Here is a 17,783-nt window from a genome sequence, read left to right as displayed (position 1 = left end):
GAGGCTGTATGCCCAAGGTCAAGGTGTCAGCAAGACCATGTTCTCTAGAAGGCTCTGGGGCTCTCCTGTGCCTTTATTTTCTGGTGTTGCCAACAGTCCTTGGTGTTCCTTGGCGTGCAGCTGCATAACTCCCAACCCCTACTCCCTAGGCATTTTCCTCTTCCTCTTCACATCGTCTTATTAGGATACTCGTCGTGTTGCATTGCAAGTCTACCCTACACCAATATGACCTCATCTTAACTAATTACATCTGTGGGGAGCTTGTTTTCAAACAAGGTCACATTCTAGGGTATTGGGGGTTCAACATATCTTTGGAGGACACAATTCAACTCATCACAACATCGGACCTATTGCTCATTTTGTGTAGTTGTTTTATCATCTATCTCCTCCCACCAGAACATAAACTCTGGGAGGCAGGAGTTTCTGTCTGTTGTGTTCACTGTTTTGTTCCCCATCACCCAGAATCAAATTAATTTGAGTGTGTGTAAATAAAATACCAAATCTGGGCAGATAAAGCCAATAGAGAACACAAGGATAGAATACTCAGGAATAAAGTAACTTCTGGAAAGCTCAGAGTAAAAGCACATCTCTGGTTTACTGTGTGATAAGATAGAGAAGGAGGTACAGAGGACAAGGAAGAAAACTGAATACCAAAGAACAGAATTAAAATCTGCATTGGAGGTATTAGGGAGCAGAGTTAATGCCAAGAAAAATGATCAATAGTGTGAAGGACAAACTTGAGATATTTCCCAGAATTCAGAGGAAATGGTGAGAGTGATCAATATAATGAGGGAAGAAGTAACAGTTATGGACACTGGAGAAGGGAGACCCTAAGGGAAAACCAGAACAGGTGAAACGGAACCAAAATCAACACGAAATAGGCACCACAATAGCAACAAGCACACCGAGCACCCAGATGTTGGTTTCTAATACCATTCTCCATAAAAAAAGAACCAGGACTCCTTGGAGAAATGGCTGATTCTAGGACTAAGGCAGGAAGTATGCAAGATGATCCTGGAGCATCTTCTAATGCCAGAAAGTGAGGAAGTACTCAAAACATCAGCAAAACACACTGATGGGGGCACGTTGGAGGAGTACAGCCGCCAACCGAAAAGAGTTCCCAGTGGCCAAAGCTGGGACAGTTTCAGCAACAAAATAAAATAGTATGGAATTGTAACTCAAAGTATGAGACAAATACCCATGTGTCCATACTGCTATGAATAAATTAATGGGAAAGAACAGACAAACCTCCTATACAGAAAAATCCCAAATGATTGATGTAGCTATTTTATACTCATGGAGGTGGAGCAGAACGACCCACTTCTTAAGTGACTTTCTTCCAAAGAGTACACAATGGAAAGAGGGGAGAAGAGTAACTTGATGGTGGAGAAATCAGACAAACCTGACCTCAGCGGGGTGACCAAGGTCAGAATCAACAGTGGTAAGTCACACTTAAGTGATAAGTTCATCCACAAGAGGATGCACCCTTGATATGAGGGATGAGATGGACAGTTTGTCTCTGTGCTCTTCCTCTCCAAAACTCATGCCCCAAGTCCAACCATGAAGAAAACGCCAGGCAAATTCTAGGCCATTTTCCAAATACTCCCCAAAACTGTCTAGGTCTTTAAAATGGAGGAACATCTGAGCCAAAAGGAGCCTACAGAGACATGACAACTAAATATAATGTAGTGCTCTGGGTGCGATCCAGGAAGAGAGCAAGGACATTAGAGAAGAAAACCCAAAGGAAATCTGAATAAAGTATGGACTTTAGCTAATAATAATCAATATTGATTCATTAATTGTATCCAATGTACCACACTAACATAAAATATTAATAATAGGGGAAGCTGGGTGAGGAGCATATGGGGACTTTCTATCTTTGTCATTTTTCTGTAAATCTAAAACTAATCTCAAATAAGTTTATTTTTAAAAAGGGAGCCAAACTTAAGTGCGCTCAAGAGAGTCCTACTAGGTTGGACTGACAGAATTGCTAATAGTCAACCATTTCTGAACTACAAACTCAACAATCTCAGAAGGAAATGTGCACACTGCTATGTGCACGGTCTCACTGGCCTTTCCACATTCTAGCAGAATTGGTGAAAAGAGAGTCATACCAAGACACATTTTGGCAGAAGCTTTGAAGTACAAACATAAAGGGGAAGAATCTACAAGTATCTAGGCCAGAAAAAAAAGCAAATTTCCCACAAAGGTGCAAAAACCAGGCCACCTTGACTCCTCTGCAGCATTCAATCCCAGAGACAATAGAGCCGCTGGGAGACCGCCTCCCAGGCGTGCAGCTGATGAGGCCTACTAGCCAGGTGCCCTTCTCGGAGTTAATCCTTGAAGGTTTACATCAGCCAGCCAAGAACAATGGCAAACTTCATAGCAGGTTACGGCAGAAATGGCTGAGTAGGAGCCACAGGAATCCGTGGACAGAAAGCTAAGTCTAAATAAATTGTTATAAAATTGCATACAGATGCAGAAGTTCATTTTGAAAGCAAATGTACATGTACATATAGTGCAAAAATAGATACTTGAATAACAATAACTGAGATAGAGAAATCCAAATTCCATTAACAGGGCCAAAAAAGTGGGTGATATAAAACAGGGGTGGTAACCTCCTGGTCTTAGATAGAAGAGGGACTCAGAGGAGCCCACCTGGCTCATGAATTTCCTAAATAAACGTATGAGCTAAAGGATGCTTTGAATAACTTGATGGTAAATATACTATAATGCAAACAGAACCTGAAGCTTTTGAAGCATAGAAGGTGAACGCAGGGAAAATCTAGTCCACATATTGAAAAGCAGAAAGCGAATGTGAACGCCGGGAAGCGTACCAGGTAGGTAATTGCAGACCAAATAGAGCCATTCTGACCATAAATTCAAATAGGTCAAACTCCGTATGAAAAGGCAAAGACTTCTACAATTGTGTTTTTGAAGAACTAACTGTAGCTTTTGACGGCAGAGGAAGTGACCCCGAAAAGGCAAAGGTCAGAAGTCGGGCAGAGGTAGGGCAAGCCAACCAAATGAAGCAAGAACCCCAGTGTTCACAGGAGACCAAAGGGAATTCAAGGCACTGACCATTAAACGGGATTAAGGAGAGTCATTCTCTGTAGATCGGGGTACCATTCACCGTGAGAACTACACACTCATGGACCATTATTGCTGTAAATTACATCTCATTGAAATATATAAAGAAAAGCCTGTTAAAATACAAAGGAGAATTGACAGAAACACAATAGCATTGGGAGCCATAACCCTCTCCTTCTTGGACAGATCACCCAGGCGAAAATAAGCAAGAGCACAGAGGAACCAAATAACAAAATTAATCAGGCTGGTTTAGCAGATACGTACCGAAGTTCGCCTAAAGGAAGTCAAGAAATAAAACCATCTCTGCGTGATGGAGACTGGAGGCCTTTAAGCTCCTTCCAGGCCTGTTCCAAACATGGGGCTTTAAAGGGGAACTGTTGCCAGGCTGGGCTGGGGGAGGGGGTGTGGAGGCTGCCCCTGGGTGTCTCTATGGTGCCTGCTCTGAAGCTTTGGACCCTGTGGGGCAGAGGGCCAGGCTTCAGATGTCCTGCTCTGTGCACTTTATTTGCTTTCTCACCCTTCCCTGGAGCAGCCCCCAACCCATCATTCAGGATTCAGATTCCGGGAACATCTCCCTAATTTATAAACCAGCCGATGAGCAACCTTAATTCCGTCTCCAAAACTCTGCAGCATTAATTCCCTCTTGCCATGTCACAGAGCATAGTCACAGGTTCTGGAGATGAGGAAATAAGACATTTGGGGGGAGGCCATTATTCTGCCTAAAACAGGAAGACGGCAAAATTAGACCTTCAGGTGAACTGTGACCCCCCGCTCTGCTCCATGGGAGAGGCCTTGTGGGAGCTCCCCTCTCATCCCCACAGGCCAGGAGGCTACTTGACTACGGGAAATGGTTCACATAGGTACCCCAGGGGGATGCAAAGCTACAGCATGAACATGGTACAGTTTCCCAGTGGGCCAGTTTTGCTCAGAAACATGGGAAGAAAAGCATTATTTTTATCTTAAGATAAGCACAGATACGTAATTGGAATGCTAAATATACGTGAATTTTCAAGATAAAATAATAAACTGTACAGAAATGGGATGCTTTCCCAGTGGCTGCTATGGGCCATTCCTTCTTTACTTCCATTTTTAAAAATATATGCCTCCTTTGGGTACAGACTTGTCTGATCCTTATGTTGTACACTTGAAACTAATGTAACATTTTATGTCAACTACACTCCAGTAGATCGACAGACAGACAGATAAAAATGAAAAATAAATGGAAGGGCTAACCAGAATAAAAAGTTTAATGTAACAACAGCAACAAAAGAATATATGTCTCCTGCTTCTCTGCCATTAGGCACATTTCTGGTAAGGAAAAAAGATGTCAAAACTAACTAAATAAAAGTACTCATTCTGGGTATGGAATCGGTGTGTCAGGGCCAGGAGGTACTTTGGGAAGCATCTAGGCTAACCCTCCTGGACTTAACCCCAGGTCTCATAGCCAGAGTCGGGGGCAGGAGTGAGCCTGGGCTCTAGACCCCTTCCCCAATGCCCACTGGCCCAGGTCGTACCACCTCCCAGCCCCATCATGACCAGCTGCTAAGAGCTCGGCCGCTCTGGGGTTTGTAGCACCTCCTCCCTTTCTACAGCATCATACACAGTTTATTCTAATTTTTCAGCATCCCGGTGGGTCTATAGGGCTGGGCACCTGGGAAAACCAGGAAGCGATTGCAGTGGACCAAGATGGATGTACAGGTGGCAGGAGATACCAGAAAACACAGAGGTCAGTGTCCGGTTGACCTTCCCTTCTAGCAGGACCCCGCACTCTGGCCACAAGGAAGGCAGGATGGGGTGGCCTCTGCTTTCCTGCTCTTTTAAATGTTATGCCAGCCATTTTAATGTCTCAGGATCACCTCTCCTGCTGCAGTGCTTTCACGTCCAAGTCTACCCAACTTTCTCCCAAGAGCTGTTGCTGCAAGCTGGATGTTTTCTCAGCCCAGGCGGCAATAAATAGGGGTGACTGGTCAAGCACTCCAGCTCTGGGGCCAGGCCCAGCCGGAGTTGAGACCAGCCCACCACTTCCTACATGTGTGACCTGGTGTCTTAGGTTGAACTCCTGAGAAACAGAGCCTGAGAGTCTGGTGAAAGTGATTTATTGAGAACACACTCAGGACACAGGAGAAAGGCAGGATAAGGCAAGAGGAAAGCTGGGCCAGAATGCTGTCTTGGCTCGAGACCAGTTTAGCCTGGCCTCACGGGGTATCTGGAGCATAGCCTGCACCCCAGAGCTGGTGCCCCCTTTCAGTGAGCGAGTCACTGGATGCTGCGGAATGTGGGGCACAGCACGATCTTCAGAGCCAGGAGGTTCCCATTAGCAGGGGGCAGTTGTCTAGAGAAGGGAGCAAGCCGTAAGCAGCCTATGCTCACTGCTCTGGGATGGATGCAACAGTCCTGAGTCGAACCACCAGAGCTGACGGTGTCTGCTGCACTTGGAAAAGCTTCTTAATTCTTTGGGGCTCAGCAGGCTCATGAAACTTTCCAGAGTGGACATAATAACACCTATCTCCTTGGCTGGGGCTGATATACCGCTTAGTACCACAGCTAGAGAGAGCTCCAAACTTGTCCTTGCTTTTTATTTGCTAGGATCCCTTACACATGGGGGGTTATACACAAGGTCTTTGAATTAGGTTATCCTGCTGAAGTGTCACTTTTGTGTGTATGTGACCTTAGCTGGCTTGAAGTGTCCCAGAGACAAAGAGGCTTTAGACAAGAGATGAGAAGAACCCAGGAAGGAGGAAAGGAAATCCATCCAGGGTTTGGGCTGAACACTCCTCCCACCCCATCGCTGTCTCCTTCCATTCTTGCCCCTTCCCTGTAGGCGAGGCCTCTTGTGTGAACATAGGTCTCCGTGTGCTCTACAACCTGAGTTCTAACCATCTGAGGACAAGACGTCCTTTGTCCCAACTCAGGCCATCTTTCTCTCCAGGTGGCCTCCTGCAGAATCGAGAGTCTGTGGAAGAGTGCAGGATTTTTGGACCCTGTCCTCTGCCACATTCTGGGTTCTCTGAACCATCACAACCCTGTTCTGTAACTCTCATCCTCAGGGACGTTCTTAGCTCTCCTGCCCTACCCCCTGGTACTCTTCAGACTGCCCCAGAGTCCTTTCCACTGCAAAGGAGAGTGTGTTCAAACCCCTGGCAGGGAGATGGGAGGTGTGGCCAGAAGCAGGGACCACTGCCAAGACACAATTTCTCTTCCACTTTACAGATTTTCAGGAAAAGATACAAGTTATGTAACATTGAACAGCATGATCCTGGAACTTTTGCAAGAGCATGCATGTGTTAAAAACTTCTCAGACTCTCCAAACCCAGGAGTGCCTCAGTGGAGCACTGGTTGAGCATCTGACTCTTGGGTTCAGCTCAGGTCAGGATCTCGGGGTTGTAAGATCAGATCCTGCATCAGTTTCACTCTCCATGCGAAGTCCGCTTAAGATTCTCTCTCCCTCTCCCTCTGCCTCTCCCCCCTGCTCTCTCTCTCTCTCTCTCTCAAATAAATAAATAAATCTTTAAAAAAGATCCTCTTTCCCTCTGCCCCTCCCATGTCAAATAAATAAATAATAAATAGTCTTGATTTTAAAAAGAATCCCGAAATCCAAAACCTTTCCCCTCATCCCCGAATCTTCCAATAAGTTGTTGCTCTGGAAAGGAGAACAAGGTATATCCATGCTTTTCATACTCTCAGGAAAACTCCTCATGCTCCCGGAGTACACATTTTCCATTTTGAGAAGCTGTTCCACCTCTTTCTACTGCTCTCAGGGTTCCTGCTGAGGATCCCAGGCCGGTTCCATCTCCCTTTGTCCGCTCCCCCCGCTCCAGGTGCACTGGGTGCTGCTGCTTCCCTCCCAGACACTGCAGCATCTTGCCGCCTCTTCCTGGCTGGAATCAGAGTGGGTGTGGATAGCTCCCTGCAGCAGGCACAACCTGGCTCTGGTTAGGATCTTTCTCCAGGTCCTCTGATGGTCAGAGGGCCACCGAGGTGAGAGTACTGGTTCTGGGGTGCGGTGCAGTCTTGGGGAAAGCTTTTTGCCTCTCTAGGAAGGGGTTCAGTAGATCAGTGATCTCTTGGGTTCCATCCAATTTTAACAGTCTGGGAGCACAGAACCAAATGGTCCATGCAACTTGGTTGTCATGGCAACAGAGACACGCAATTGTCCATGAGTGGTAGAGCTGGTTATTTATCTATCTGCAGGTGGTCAGGTGGTCAGCCATGAAGATGTGGGCTCCTCGGTCCATTCAAGAAATGGACATGGTGAACCCAATGAGTGCTGAGCCCTAGGCTAGCAGGGTATTGGTGCTCTGGTGATCATAGCTACCAGTAACTGAATAAGGAGAGCAGGCCAGGCACTGTGCTTGGTACTTTACATAGCATCTACTCCCTCATTCATGCATTCAATGCCTGTTGTTGTTGTATATATGCCATGTATGCCCTGTCCCCCTGACCTGGGACCCATAGCCGAATCAAGTTACCCTCAGTCCAGAGGCACCTGGGTGGCTCAGTTGGTTAAACATCTGCTTTCAGCTCAAGTCATGATCCTGGGGTCCTGGGATAGAGTCCCACATCGGGCTCCCTGCTCAGCAGGGAGCCTGCTTCTCCCTCCCCCTCCTCCCCCCCTGCTCATGCTCTGTCTCTCTCTCTCAAATAAATAAGTTTTTTTAATCTTAAAAAAAAAAAAAGTTACTCTTAGTCCAGTGGAAAAGACAGGCAAGTAAGTGGACTTGTGCCATGATAGAGGGAAGCAGAGTGCTCTGGGCTGACAGAGGAGCAAATGACCACCTAATAGGACAAAGATGGTTTCTCAGAGTAGGAGGTGCCTGAGCTAAAGCATGAAGGGTGAGTGGCAGCTCTCCATGCAGAGGAGTGGGGTGAGAGAGAAGGGAATTCGAGATGGACTGGACGAGCTTGCAGAAAGCAAGAGGGGGGAAAAAGTGGGGAAGGAGCCGGTGAATGAGTGCACGAATGGCAGACCTGTTTTAGAGAACTGCACATAGCTCATTCTCAAGCCCTGGAAGAGTGGAGCAGGAGTTGGCTGGCAAAGCGTCTTGAATGTCCTACTAAGGAGCTCAGTTGACCTATAAAGCTCAGGGAGCCACGGAAGGATTTTGCACAACCATGTTTAAATCTTGGAATGATTCCTTCATCTGCTCTGTGGCGACCAGGGTGGATGGAGCAGGACCAAGGGTGGGAATCCAGCCGGGAGACAGTCGTAGTTCACCAAAGAGGGAATGATGGTGGCTAAACCCAGCGTGGTGGGGCTGCGGGCACGGGGGTGACTTGGCACAGGATGGAAGGCAGAACCAGCGGGCCCTGGTTAGGGCTTGGATGGAGGTGAGTGAGCCTGAGTGGTGGGAGGGTGGCAACAGCATTCTCAGAGATGGACAACACGACAGGGGGAAAGGGCTCGTCGGCAAAGAGGATGAGTTCAGCTTGGGATGTGCTGAGCTTGAGGTACTTGGGAGAGTCCAAGTGGAAGGGTCCAGTGGGCAGTGGGTGGGGAGAGTGGTCAGGCCTCCGTAGCACACAGAGGGCAGTTGTGGCTGGGCTCTCAAATGACGATGCCCAAGGAGAGTGATGAGGGCAAAACTGGAACACCAGCATTTAGGGATGGGCAGAGAGATAATGAGCTGCCCTGGAGTCTGAGCAGGAGGGACCAGGAGGTAGGAAAGAACCAAGAGGAAGCATCATGGAGGCCAGTGGGTAGGTTTCATTAGCATGAATTCCACAGCCACCTGGCAAGGTAGGTTGTATTCTCCCTCTTTCAATGATGAGAAAATTGAGGCTCCAGGGGATTAAGACTCAGGGCCACACAGCTGGTCAGTGGTAGAGCTGGGATTTGAACTAAAATCTAAAATCCAATAAGCTATTTCTACTATATCATGTTTAGCAACACAGAGCTTGGCACAAAGTAGATGCTCAATAAGTGTTTGCTGGCTGGTTGGATGAATACTATTAGCAGCAAAAAAGGCTAAAAGATTTCAACAAACAAGCAGAAAAAATCCTGGAGTGTGCCTGAGAGCATGTCCATAGAACGGAAGCAGCTTAGAACTTTTTATAGCATTGCAGACATTGTGATGACAAAGGCTTGCCTTCCTTCAACTGCTCTGTTAACGATCTTTTAAAGTCCTTTCAGAGCAAGGGTTTTTTTTTTTTTCTCTTCTTTCCATTCTTGCTTGCAAACGAAGGATGATTTTAGAATCCAAGCCTTTTTTATTTTGCTAAAGTACATGATGAGTAAAATGGCCTCCCAGTCAGCACTTTCCAATTTTGAAAGATGCTAAAAACTGATCTTTAAAGGCATGTTTCTCTTCTTTATGCATCAAAGAGCCTTGAGTCCTGCTGGAAGGGACAGGCGGAACGGCGGGAAGGTGGCACCACCTGCCAGGCTGAGCCTCAGTGCGGAGGGCAGGAAGTGACTGGGGTGGGGAGCAGGCCAGTGGGCCAGGGCCCCAGCTGGTCTCCTGCAGGCTGCCTGGCACATCCTCCTGTAGCCTGTTCTCTATGGGGCGGGGCCCCGCCTGCATCCCCGTCCCCCTAGGGAGCAACAAGGATCCCTTACCTGCCCCAGGAGGGAGCCTCAGGCAAGCACCCAGTAAATGTTTGTTGAATGAATAAATGAGTCACAGGAGCTGTTGTACAGTGCACACATTGAGATCATAAGCGCAGTCCTATTTATAGAGTTTTCAAATGTAAGTTTTTCTTGGAGTTAAAGATGGGTTGGGATGAGGCTATAAAACCCTAATACTAGCCAGTACTTTTTGGGCATTGACTATGTGCCAGGAACTGTGTGAAGCAGTTGATGTGGATTGTCTCATTTGGTCCTCCCCAAAACCCCGGAAGCTAGGCACTGCCATTTCCCCCATTCTACCAATGAGGAAATTGAGGCCAAGACGGATAAAGGAGCGGCCTGAGGCGCCCTGAGGCTTGTGGGTGGAGGTGAGATTTGAACAAAGCTCAGAACTCAAAGAGACTCTGAAACTTCTTAATTGGGAAGCTCTGTGGGTTCCAGGAGGGTATAGAACAGTCTAGAATACTAGGGGAGGGTGGGGCCGCTGCAGTCTGATTTCTGCCACCACCAACTCCCCTGGGGACCTTGGTTGCTCCTTTCTGTCCTCTGGCCTCAGTTTTCCTGGGTGTCAGGTGGGGAAGAAGATCAGACGCTGCCTCAGTGCCCTGTAGGGCTGGCCTGCCCCTTGTTGAAGGAGATCATGGATCCTGCTGGAACCGCTCAGAGCTGCCAGCTTTATAAAGCCTCCAGCCAGTGCAGATTTGTCCCAGGGCGAGCCCCTGAGACCAGGGAGGGCGGCAGGAGCTGAGGGCAAGCTGGCCCCACAGAGGCCAGAGCTCTTGGCCGGGGAGCTGGGGGTGCGCGAATGTTCTCTGCCCACGGCTGCAAGCCCTCTAGTATGCCTGTCGTCCACTCTCCTTCACGTACGTGTCCTTCTGTCCACAGGGCAATGACGTGAGGATCATCCTCGGCCAGTTTGACCAGAATATGGCAGCAAAAGTGTTCTGTTGTGTAAGTAAAACTTTGGTCGTGTCGCCGTGTCTTTGGGGAGTTTCACGAAGCTTTTTCTCAGACTCCTCCTCACTGCCCAGTCTGAGTCCGAGTTGTCAGAAGCAGAAGTGTTCTTGTCACTACTCTTTCCTCTTTTCAGGGAGCTAAACCGCACGGGCTCAGAACAGTGTGGTCGTGGAAGGCACTAGGGACCTCAGGTGACCAAACCTCCCCTCCAGCTCCCTGTCTAAGCCCCATCGGCGAATGCTCCGCCCGTCCACTCAGCCATGCTTGATGGAGGCCTGCTGTGTGCAGGGCAGAGAGTGGGAGAGGCCAGACGTCCAGGCCAACAGATCCAAGTTGGGAACAGATCCAAGGTGCAAGGAACCCTAACGGGCTGGAATGTGCGATTCAATCTAAGATTAAGTCAAATAGTCCAAACAGAAGGCTGCATGAGCACAAATCATGTTGCCTGTGTCCAAAGTGGTTAGAGGCCTAGCTGAGGAGTTCTGTGCATTTAGAACAGAAGAGATTTGGGGGTCTTGTGGTTGCCGTGAGTCACCAATGCAAGCATAACTGTCAGGAGCCATGGGGACCTCAGGCTGCGCGACCACACCCAGGGACGATGGTCCCTCTGCTGTCTGCTAGAGAGACACTGCCTGGGGTGTCCTGCTCAGCTCCTGGTGCCCATGGCAGGAGAGATGCAGGAATTGAAAGCGCACCAGGAGTGAGGACAGAACGATGCCTGGAAGCCACAGTCACATGGGGCTGTTTTATCCTGAAAGCTCAAGAACACAGTGAGAACTCTGATCATCTCTCCATTTACTGGGGAGGAGGGAAAAGCCACGAGGCTGACATTTCTAGAGACCCTGGACGGAGTCGGGAGCTCAGGAGCCAGTCTGTTGCACAGTTGCTGAATGTGGGCTTGTTATTGACACTTCTTGGAGCCTCCGTTTTCTCATCTGTACAGTGGGGATGATAGCAGCACCTGTCTCGTGGGACTGTCGCGGAGATGCAGTGAGCAGAAGCACCGAGTGGCGCCTGATGGGTAGTGAGCCCTCGGTAAACCTCGGTAAACGTCAGCGACCTTCGTTTGTTTATGTCAAGGCTCAGGTGTGTGCGAATGGCACGGACCGCGGCTGGGCTAGCGAGTTTCCATCTGGTGGTCTTTACAGGATGGTGTGAAGCATCGTCTGCTCCAGTTAGGGGTAACGAGGAGTCTTTCCATATGAAAATCTAAGAACGAATGTGAGAAAAATTGAAAAAATGGAGCAAATGGATTTAATACATTTAACTTCAGAACCTGGCTCATAGTTTTACTCATAAACCTTTACTCATACAATACAACCTGAGGTCTAAAAATGGCCCAGTTTAAAAAGGAGAATGATGCTCCATATTGGAGAATGTCATCTCTTTGGGGGGAAGAAACCGTCCCCCCTCCCCCTTCCCCAGCCTTCACCATATCCCCAAGGCCTTACAGACAGCTGGAGGATGATGTGTAATAACTCCAGGAGAATAGATTCAGAAAAATGATCCTTGAAGACACCACACTGGTCACTGGCCATCTCCCTTTTACAAGAAATGTAGTCAGACCTCGTCCTCCGCTCTGAGCCAAACCCAAGTGGAGGAGTGGCTGTGATTTCCCTCTGGGCCATGCACTGGGATTATATTCTGAGTGGCATTTCCAGCCATGGTTTCTGCTTCAGAACAGACAGTGTGGCTATCTTCCTCTTGACCCAAAGCCCTGGGCTGCCTGCCTTCCACATGGCCTGGGACACCATCCTCCTCCTCATCCTGCTTTCCTCTTGTTGGACCGTGGGCATTTTGCAATAGGCTCCCTCTTTGAGTCTGCGGGTGGATTTGTGTATTGAGGAATTCCTTGCAAATTTTTTGTTGGGTGTTTATCCCAAGTGTCAGACCCTCAGATGCAAGCCCTCCAGGGCTTAAGTTCTTACCTGGTAGGGAAGGAATTCTTCTGGCAAGTCTGGAAGATCCTGAGGAGAGTCTGCTCAGTGTCTTCCTACTGGATCAAGGCTGGCGTGTGACAGAGGGAGGAGCCGCTCAGAGCAGAGGCCCCAGGAAAGAGCCTTCCTGGCTGTGTCAGGGTCAGAGTGCAGATCAGATGGAAACAACCGCATCATTGCCATCCAAATGCCGCAGTGCAAACTTTGCAGCATGTTGCTGTGTTCTTGAGATTGGAACCGCCACCCAATGGAAGCGCAGACTCCAGCAAATGCAAGGCCTATTTATAGCCCTGTGGCAAAATGTTCATTTGGGCTTCAGCACAGAATGAGCATGTCTCCTCGCTTTTGTCTTCTCTTCCAGCACCCCCCCCCCGGGGGGGGGTCTATTCTAAATTCTCAAGCACTCTGGCCTGGGTTCTGGTTTTAGCTCTACCAGCTGTGTGACCTCAGGCAGGTCACTTGACAGCTCTGGTCTCCAGCTCCCTCACCTCTAAAGTGGAGTCAGCAGTCCTCGCCCCATCGGCCTCACGGGGTTGGCAAGAGGCTGAAATTAAGGTCGCAGAAGGAGACCGTCATCCCAACTGTGAACTGCCTTCCTGATGTGAGGGTTCATTACTGTCATTGATGTGACTGGATTAGGAAAAGGGAAATGTCCCTCTTGCGTGTGGAGGGGAGGAGGCGAAAGGAAACATCATGAAAAGCAGAAACTGGATGTTTAAAAATAATTTACGTCATGGTTACCTGTCTGCAGCTAATAAGAACCAAAGTGATCCCTGAGGCTGAAGAAGGTGAGCTCAGGACTGCCCGTCACCACATGGCAGGGCCCACTGGTGGCCACAGGTCCTGAGATCACATTCCTACCAGAGGCAGAGAGAGGGAAAAAACTAAGGTGACCGAGGAAACTGGAAATACGTTCAGTCGCCCCACACCCATTTTTCTCAGGTGCGCTGTGCACACCAGACACTGTGCTAAGCAGTGAGGACCCAGGGAAGAGGGGACCCCACCCTACAAACACTCCCCCTCTGGCGAAGGAGACAGATGAGCATTCCAGCAGCTTCTCCCAGCTTATGTGCATAACAACCTCAGCCCCTCTGAACATGGAAATTGCAGAACAGAAGACCAGAGCCTTCCCCTCAGTTCCTTTAGATGCTGGAGGGTATATTTAAACCAGTCTACTTACTTTGCCTGGGAGCCTCTTAGACACTCACTCGAAGCCTATTGACTTTTGCTCTACACATACGCTTAACAACCCAGGTGCCTGCTTTCCAAGCCATAGCAGTTTAAAAGAAGCAAAATCAGAGAGGACAGGGACTCAATGGCAGTGAAAAGTGACACCTGAGACCCAACAGCGTTACTGTGCACAGGCCATAACAGTGACTGGCGTTCAGGATAAAGTCGTGCATTACGGAGAGGAGAAGGGAACGAGAAGGAGCTTGCTAAAATGTTCCCGAATGTAGTGATGGCCAGGCATGGTGCACGGGTTATCCCATTTAATGCTTACGCCAACCCAGTGAGCTAGGCTTTGCTTTCCACAGGCTATAGATGGGAAAAGTGAGACCCGAGGGGTTGTGTGCCAGAGTCACCCAGCTGGCAGGTGCAGAGAATCTGGTGCTGCTTGACTGTAATCTTTTTTTATGTGGTCAGTAGGAAAATGTTTATCTTCCACAAAACTGAATAACATTCTAAACAAAATCTGTTGTCACTCAAATGGACAAAGCTTCACTTTTCTGGAAAATTCACTCACAAGAACAGCTCCTAATGAGACAAGGGCAGGTCAGAGAGCTGTCAAGCAGATCCCTGGGAGGCTCCTGACTTCCTGCTCCGGGCTGCCTCTACATTATCACAAGATCTTTGTCCTGGGAGAGTAATGCAGATCTGCCTCTGCAGATTAGAAGGCCTCTTATCCTCACTCTGTATCTATTGACTCCTACTTAACATACGTTCCTGGATGGAATGTTCCAGCTCCCTCACCTAATATACGTTCCTTAACATACTTTCCTAATAAGTGAGGCTGTCTTCTTGCCTCAACCTTTTAAGATTGAAAAAGCTTCCAGAAAGTATCATTGTACTTATTTTGCTAGGGAAAGAGGGGAACTTCCAAAAATGGACTTTGAATCTTGTCCCCTTGACTTAGCGGTATATATATATATATATATATAGGCAAATCCTTTGATCCCTGAGCCCCAATTTCTCCAATTATAAAATAGAAATAATAACACATACCTCATAGGATTGTTGTGAAAATGAAATAAGAGAATGTGTAGAATTGGCCAAGCACATATAGGGGCTCAAGCCATCTGAGTTCCTACCTTTCAATAAAGGATGTGAGTGGTAAAGTCTCACAAGCTCTGCTGTTGACACAGTGATCTGGAATCCCTGGGATGAGCCTTTTGTTCAAAAGTCTAGCCCCCAGACAGATCTTGGATTATCTATTCTTTAGAAGAAAGTTTCCTGGGACTAAACCCCATTCTTTAGAGGGAAGACCAGGAGATTGCCTGCCTTTGTTGAACTGGGATGTTATCATGCAATGAGAATATGAGGGCTGTCTGTGTTTTCTACAACAATTGTGTTGGGGACAAGATTATAATGTAGCTGCTGGAAAAATGACTATGATCTGAGGCTGCATTATGAAAAATATATTATCTATAATTGGGGAGGTGAACGCCTCATATCATCAGAGGAGTCTAGAGAAAAGGCAGTGTGATCGCTGCCTCAAGGCAGTTGAAGGGCTCTTTCGTTAAATAATTTCAGTTTAATCTCCAGAGGCTTCACTGAACTAATGAGCAGAGGCCGTGGAGATGGGATCTGAGGTTACATTAAGGAACAAACATTTTAACTCACATTTATCCCAATGAGATGCTCCACACTGTGGGATGGGCTTTCTTAGGTGTTAAGAGAATTCTAGAAGAGTCACCTCCCAGATGTTGGAATGGGAGGAGCTCTCCCCCAACTCTCAGACTTGACAGTAACTTTTCTCTAATATACAGATGCACTTAGAGTCTCTGGCCTACCCTGCTGTGGGGCAGAGCCTGGCTTAGCATCCCAGAGCCTAAGTGGAGGGAAACCAGAACCTTCCTGGAGTCCAAAGCAATCCTGCAGGCTCCCCTGCCACATCCTCCTGGCCTCTGTGCTGTGTCTGTTGTAGGCCAAGGAGTGCAAAGGGCTATGACATGAATTGTTTCCCCATGTGTTCATGACCTTCCAGAAATGAACTGAGGGGTCATTTAACATTCATGTTATAAGACGTGCACAGCTCATCACAGTACACAGGGAGCATCTGTTGCAATGATCATGTGACTTCTATCTTTAATTCCACTAATGTGATATATTACTTTTATTCATTTGTGTGTGTTGAACCATCCTTGCATCCCAGGGATAAAGGCCACTTGGTCGCAGCATATAATCTTTTCAGTGTGTTCTTGAATTCATTTGGCCAATATTTTGTTGAGAACTTTTGCAACTATGTTCATCAGAGATACCAGTCTATAGTTTTCTTATAGTGTCCTTATTTGGCTTTGGTCAAGCCCTCATGTTTAAATTTTTATTTCAGTGTTTATTATTTTATTCTATATGTTTCCAGTAAACCACCTTGGTTCTTTTGAGAGATGATGAAAAGAGATAACAGAGCAAATAATAGAAAAATTAATAAACCCTCTGGTAAGAGGATGTCTGAGCCCCCTCCACCTGTCTCACAGGGCACAAAGCCTTGAACAAATGTTTAACTCTTGGTACCTTCATGGTCAACCCATCTGTTACAGGCCTATGAGGAGAACATGTATGGTAGCAAATACCAATGGATCATCCCGGGCTGGTATGAGCCTTCCTGGTGGGAACAGGTGCACACAGAAGCCAACTCATCCCGTTGTCTCCGGAAGAATCTGCTTGCTGCCATGGAGGGCTACATTGGCGTGGACTTCGAGCCCCTGAGCTCCAAGCAGATCAAGACCATCTCAGGAAAGGTCAGTGCCATGGTCTGCCCACTTCAGCCCCCAGGCCTGTCTCTTTTGATCATCTTGTCTGATGATGTTGGTACAAAGCACCCAGATCTTGTTCTTGCCTTTGCTCTGTGACTTTGAGCAAATCACTTGGCCTCTCTGAGCTTGCTAAATGGGGATAGCCAGACCTCCACTGCATGCCCCCTAAAGAACTTGAGAATCAAATGAGGTAAGGGTGCTTCGTAAGCACAAAACACAGTGTACATGTAAGCGACGGAGTCATGATTTTTACAGCATCAAGTACAGCCTGCCTTTCAGACTCTGTCAGGCTTTCACTCCATGGACCTCTGATGTGGAATGTCATTTCTCAGGCTCAATGATGCTCCTGTCAGCCTAGAGGAGAGGACTCGCGTAGACTTTGGGAAACATGTGCAGGAGACCAGCCAGACTGGCTTGAACCCCAGTTTTGCTACGTACCAGCTGTGTGACCTTGAGCTTGAGTTGTCTGAGCCAGTTTCCTCATCTGCATAGTAGCAGTAAAAATACCCTCCTCTGGTGGCAGATTGTGCAGTGTGGCTGGTGTGATGCCTGGCCTCTCAGTGCTGTCCTTACCGGGAGCAGCACTTTGGACAGGGAGCTCCGCATGTTGTCATGGGCCTTACTAACCCCTCCCTGCTTATCTCAGACTGCTGCGAGAGAACCAGGCACTGTGACATATATAAAAACACCTCAGAAGTCCACTGTTACCTATCAGTGTTAAGTGTTATCAGGAATCCGGGGATGGCGGCCCTGGTGAATGAAGATGATTATATCTGTCTCTTAGTTCTAACCACCAGCGAGAATCAAGGCCAGCAGTGCACACAATTCTCCTTCGTCTTCTCTGAGCTCAGACTGTTCATTTCTCCACCCAACTCCGGTTCCATTAAAGGAATTAAACTTCATGGTAAAGCTATATATATATATTTTATATATATTTATATATATAATTTTTTATCCATTATTCAATCTCAATCAGAGCCAGCTCTATAAGAATGATTTATTGATTTCTCCAAAAAATGGCAAATCATGAGGACACATTTTGTAAACAACTCTTTAGATCATGCTGGCACCTGGGGAATGCTGGAAAAACACTCTGGCTAGAAAATGTTGGAAGAAATTATTTTCATACAAAAATCGATGAGCATATAAAAAGTTTTGTGAGATGTGGAATAATGGGCAGAAACAACTCATTTCATTTCAGTAAGTGTTATTTTTAAAGGCGTAAAAGTTTGTAGTTTGTTAGCAGAGACTCGAGTCCAG

The 17,783-nt window shown here is 47.5% G+C and overlaps 1 protein-coding gene across 1 annotated transcript in view; it reads left to right on the top strand.

Annotated features, from left to right (window-relative positions):
* GABBR2 (gamma-aminobutyric acid type B receptor subunit 2) overlaps positions 1-17,783 on the top strand; it is a 348,641-nt gene that overhangs the window by 178,993 nt on the left and 151,865 nt on the right. The window contains exons 5-6 of the mRNA XM_025432171.3: positions 10,541-10,606; positions 16,308-16,508. Coding sequence (XP_025287956.1) covers positions 10,541-10,606; positions 16,308-16,508 — 267 coding nt within the window. The remainder of the gene's footprint in view (positions 1-10,540; positions 10,607-16,307; positions 16,509-17,783) is intronic.

This window comes from Canis lupus, chromosome 11, assembly GCF_003254725.2.
Source record: "Canis lupus dingo isolate Sandy chromosome 11, ASM325472v2, whole genome shotgun sequence".
NCBI classification, from domain to species: domain Eukaryota; kingdom Metazoa; phylum Chordata; class Mammalia; order Carnivora; family Canidae; genus Canis; species Canis lupus.
Note: the sequence above shows the minus strand (reverse complement) of the source record. Positions and strands in the feature narration are given on the sequence as shown.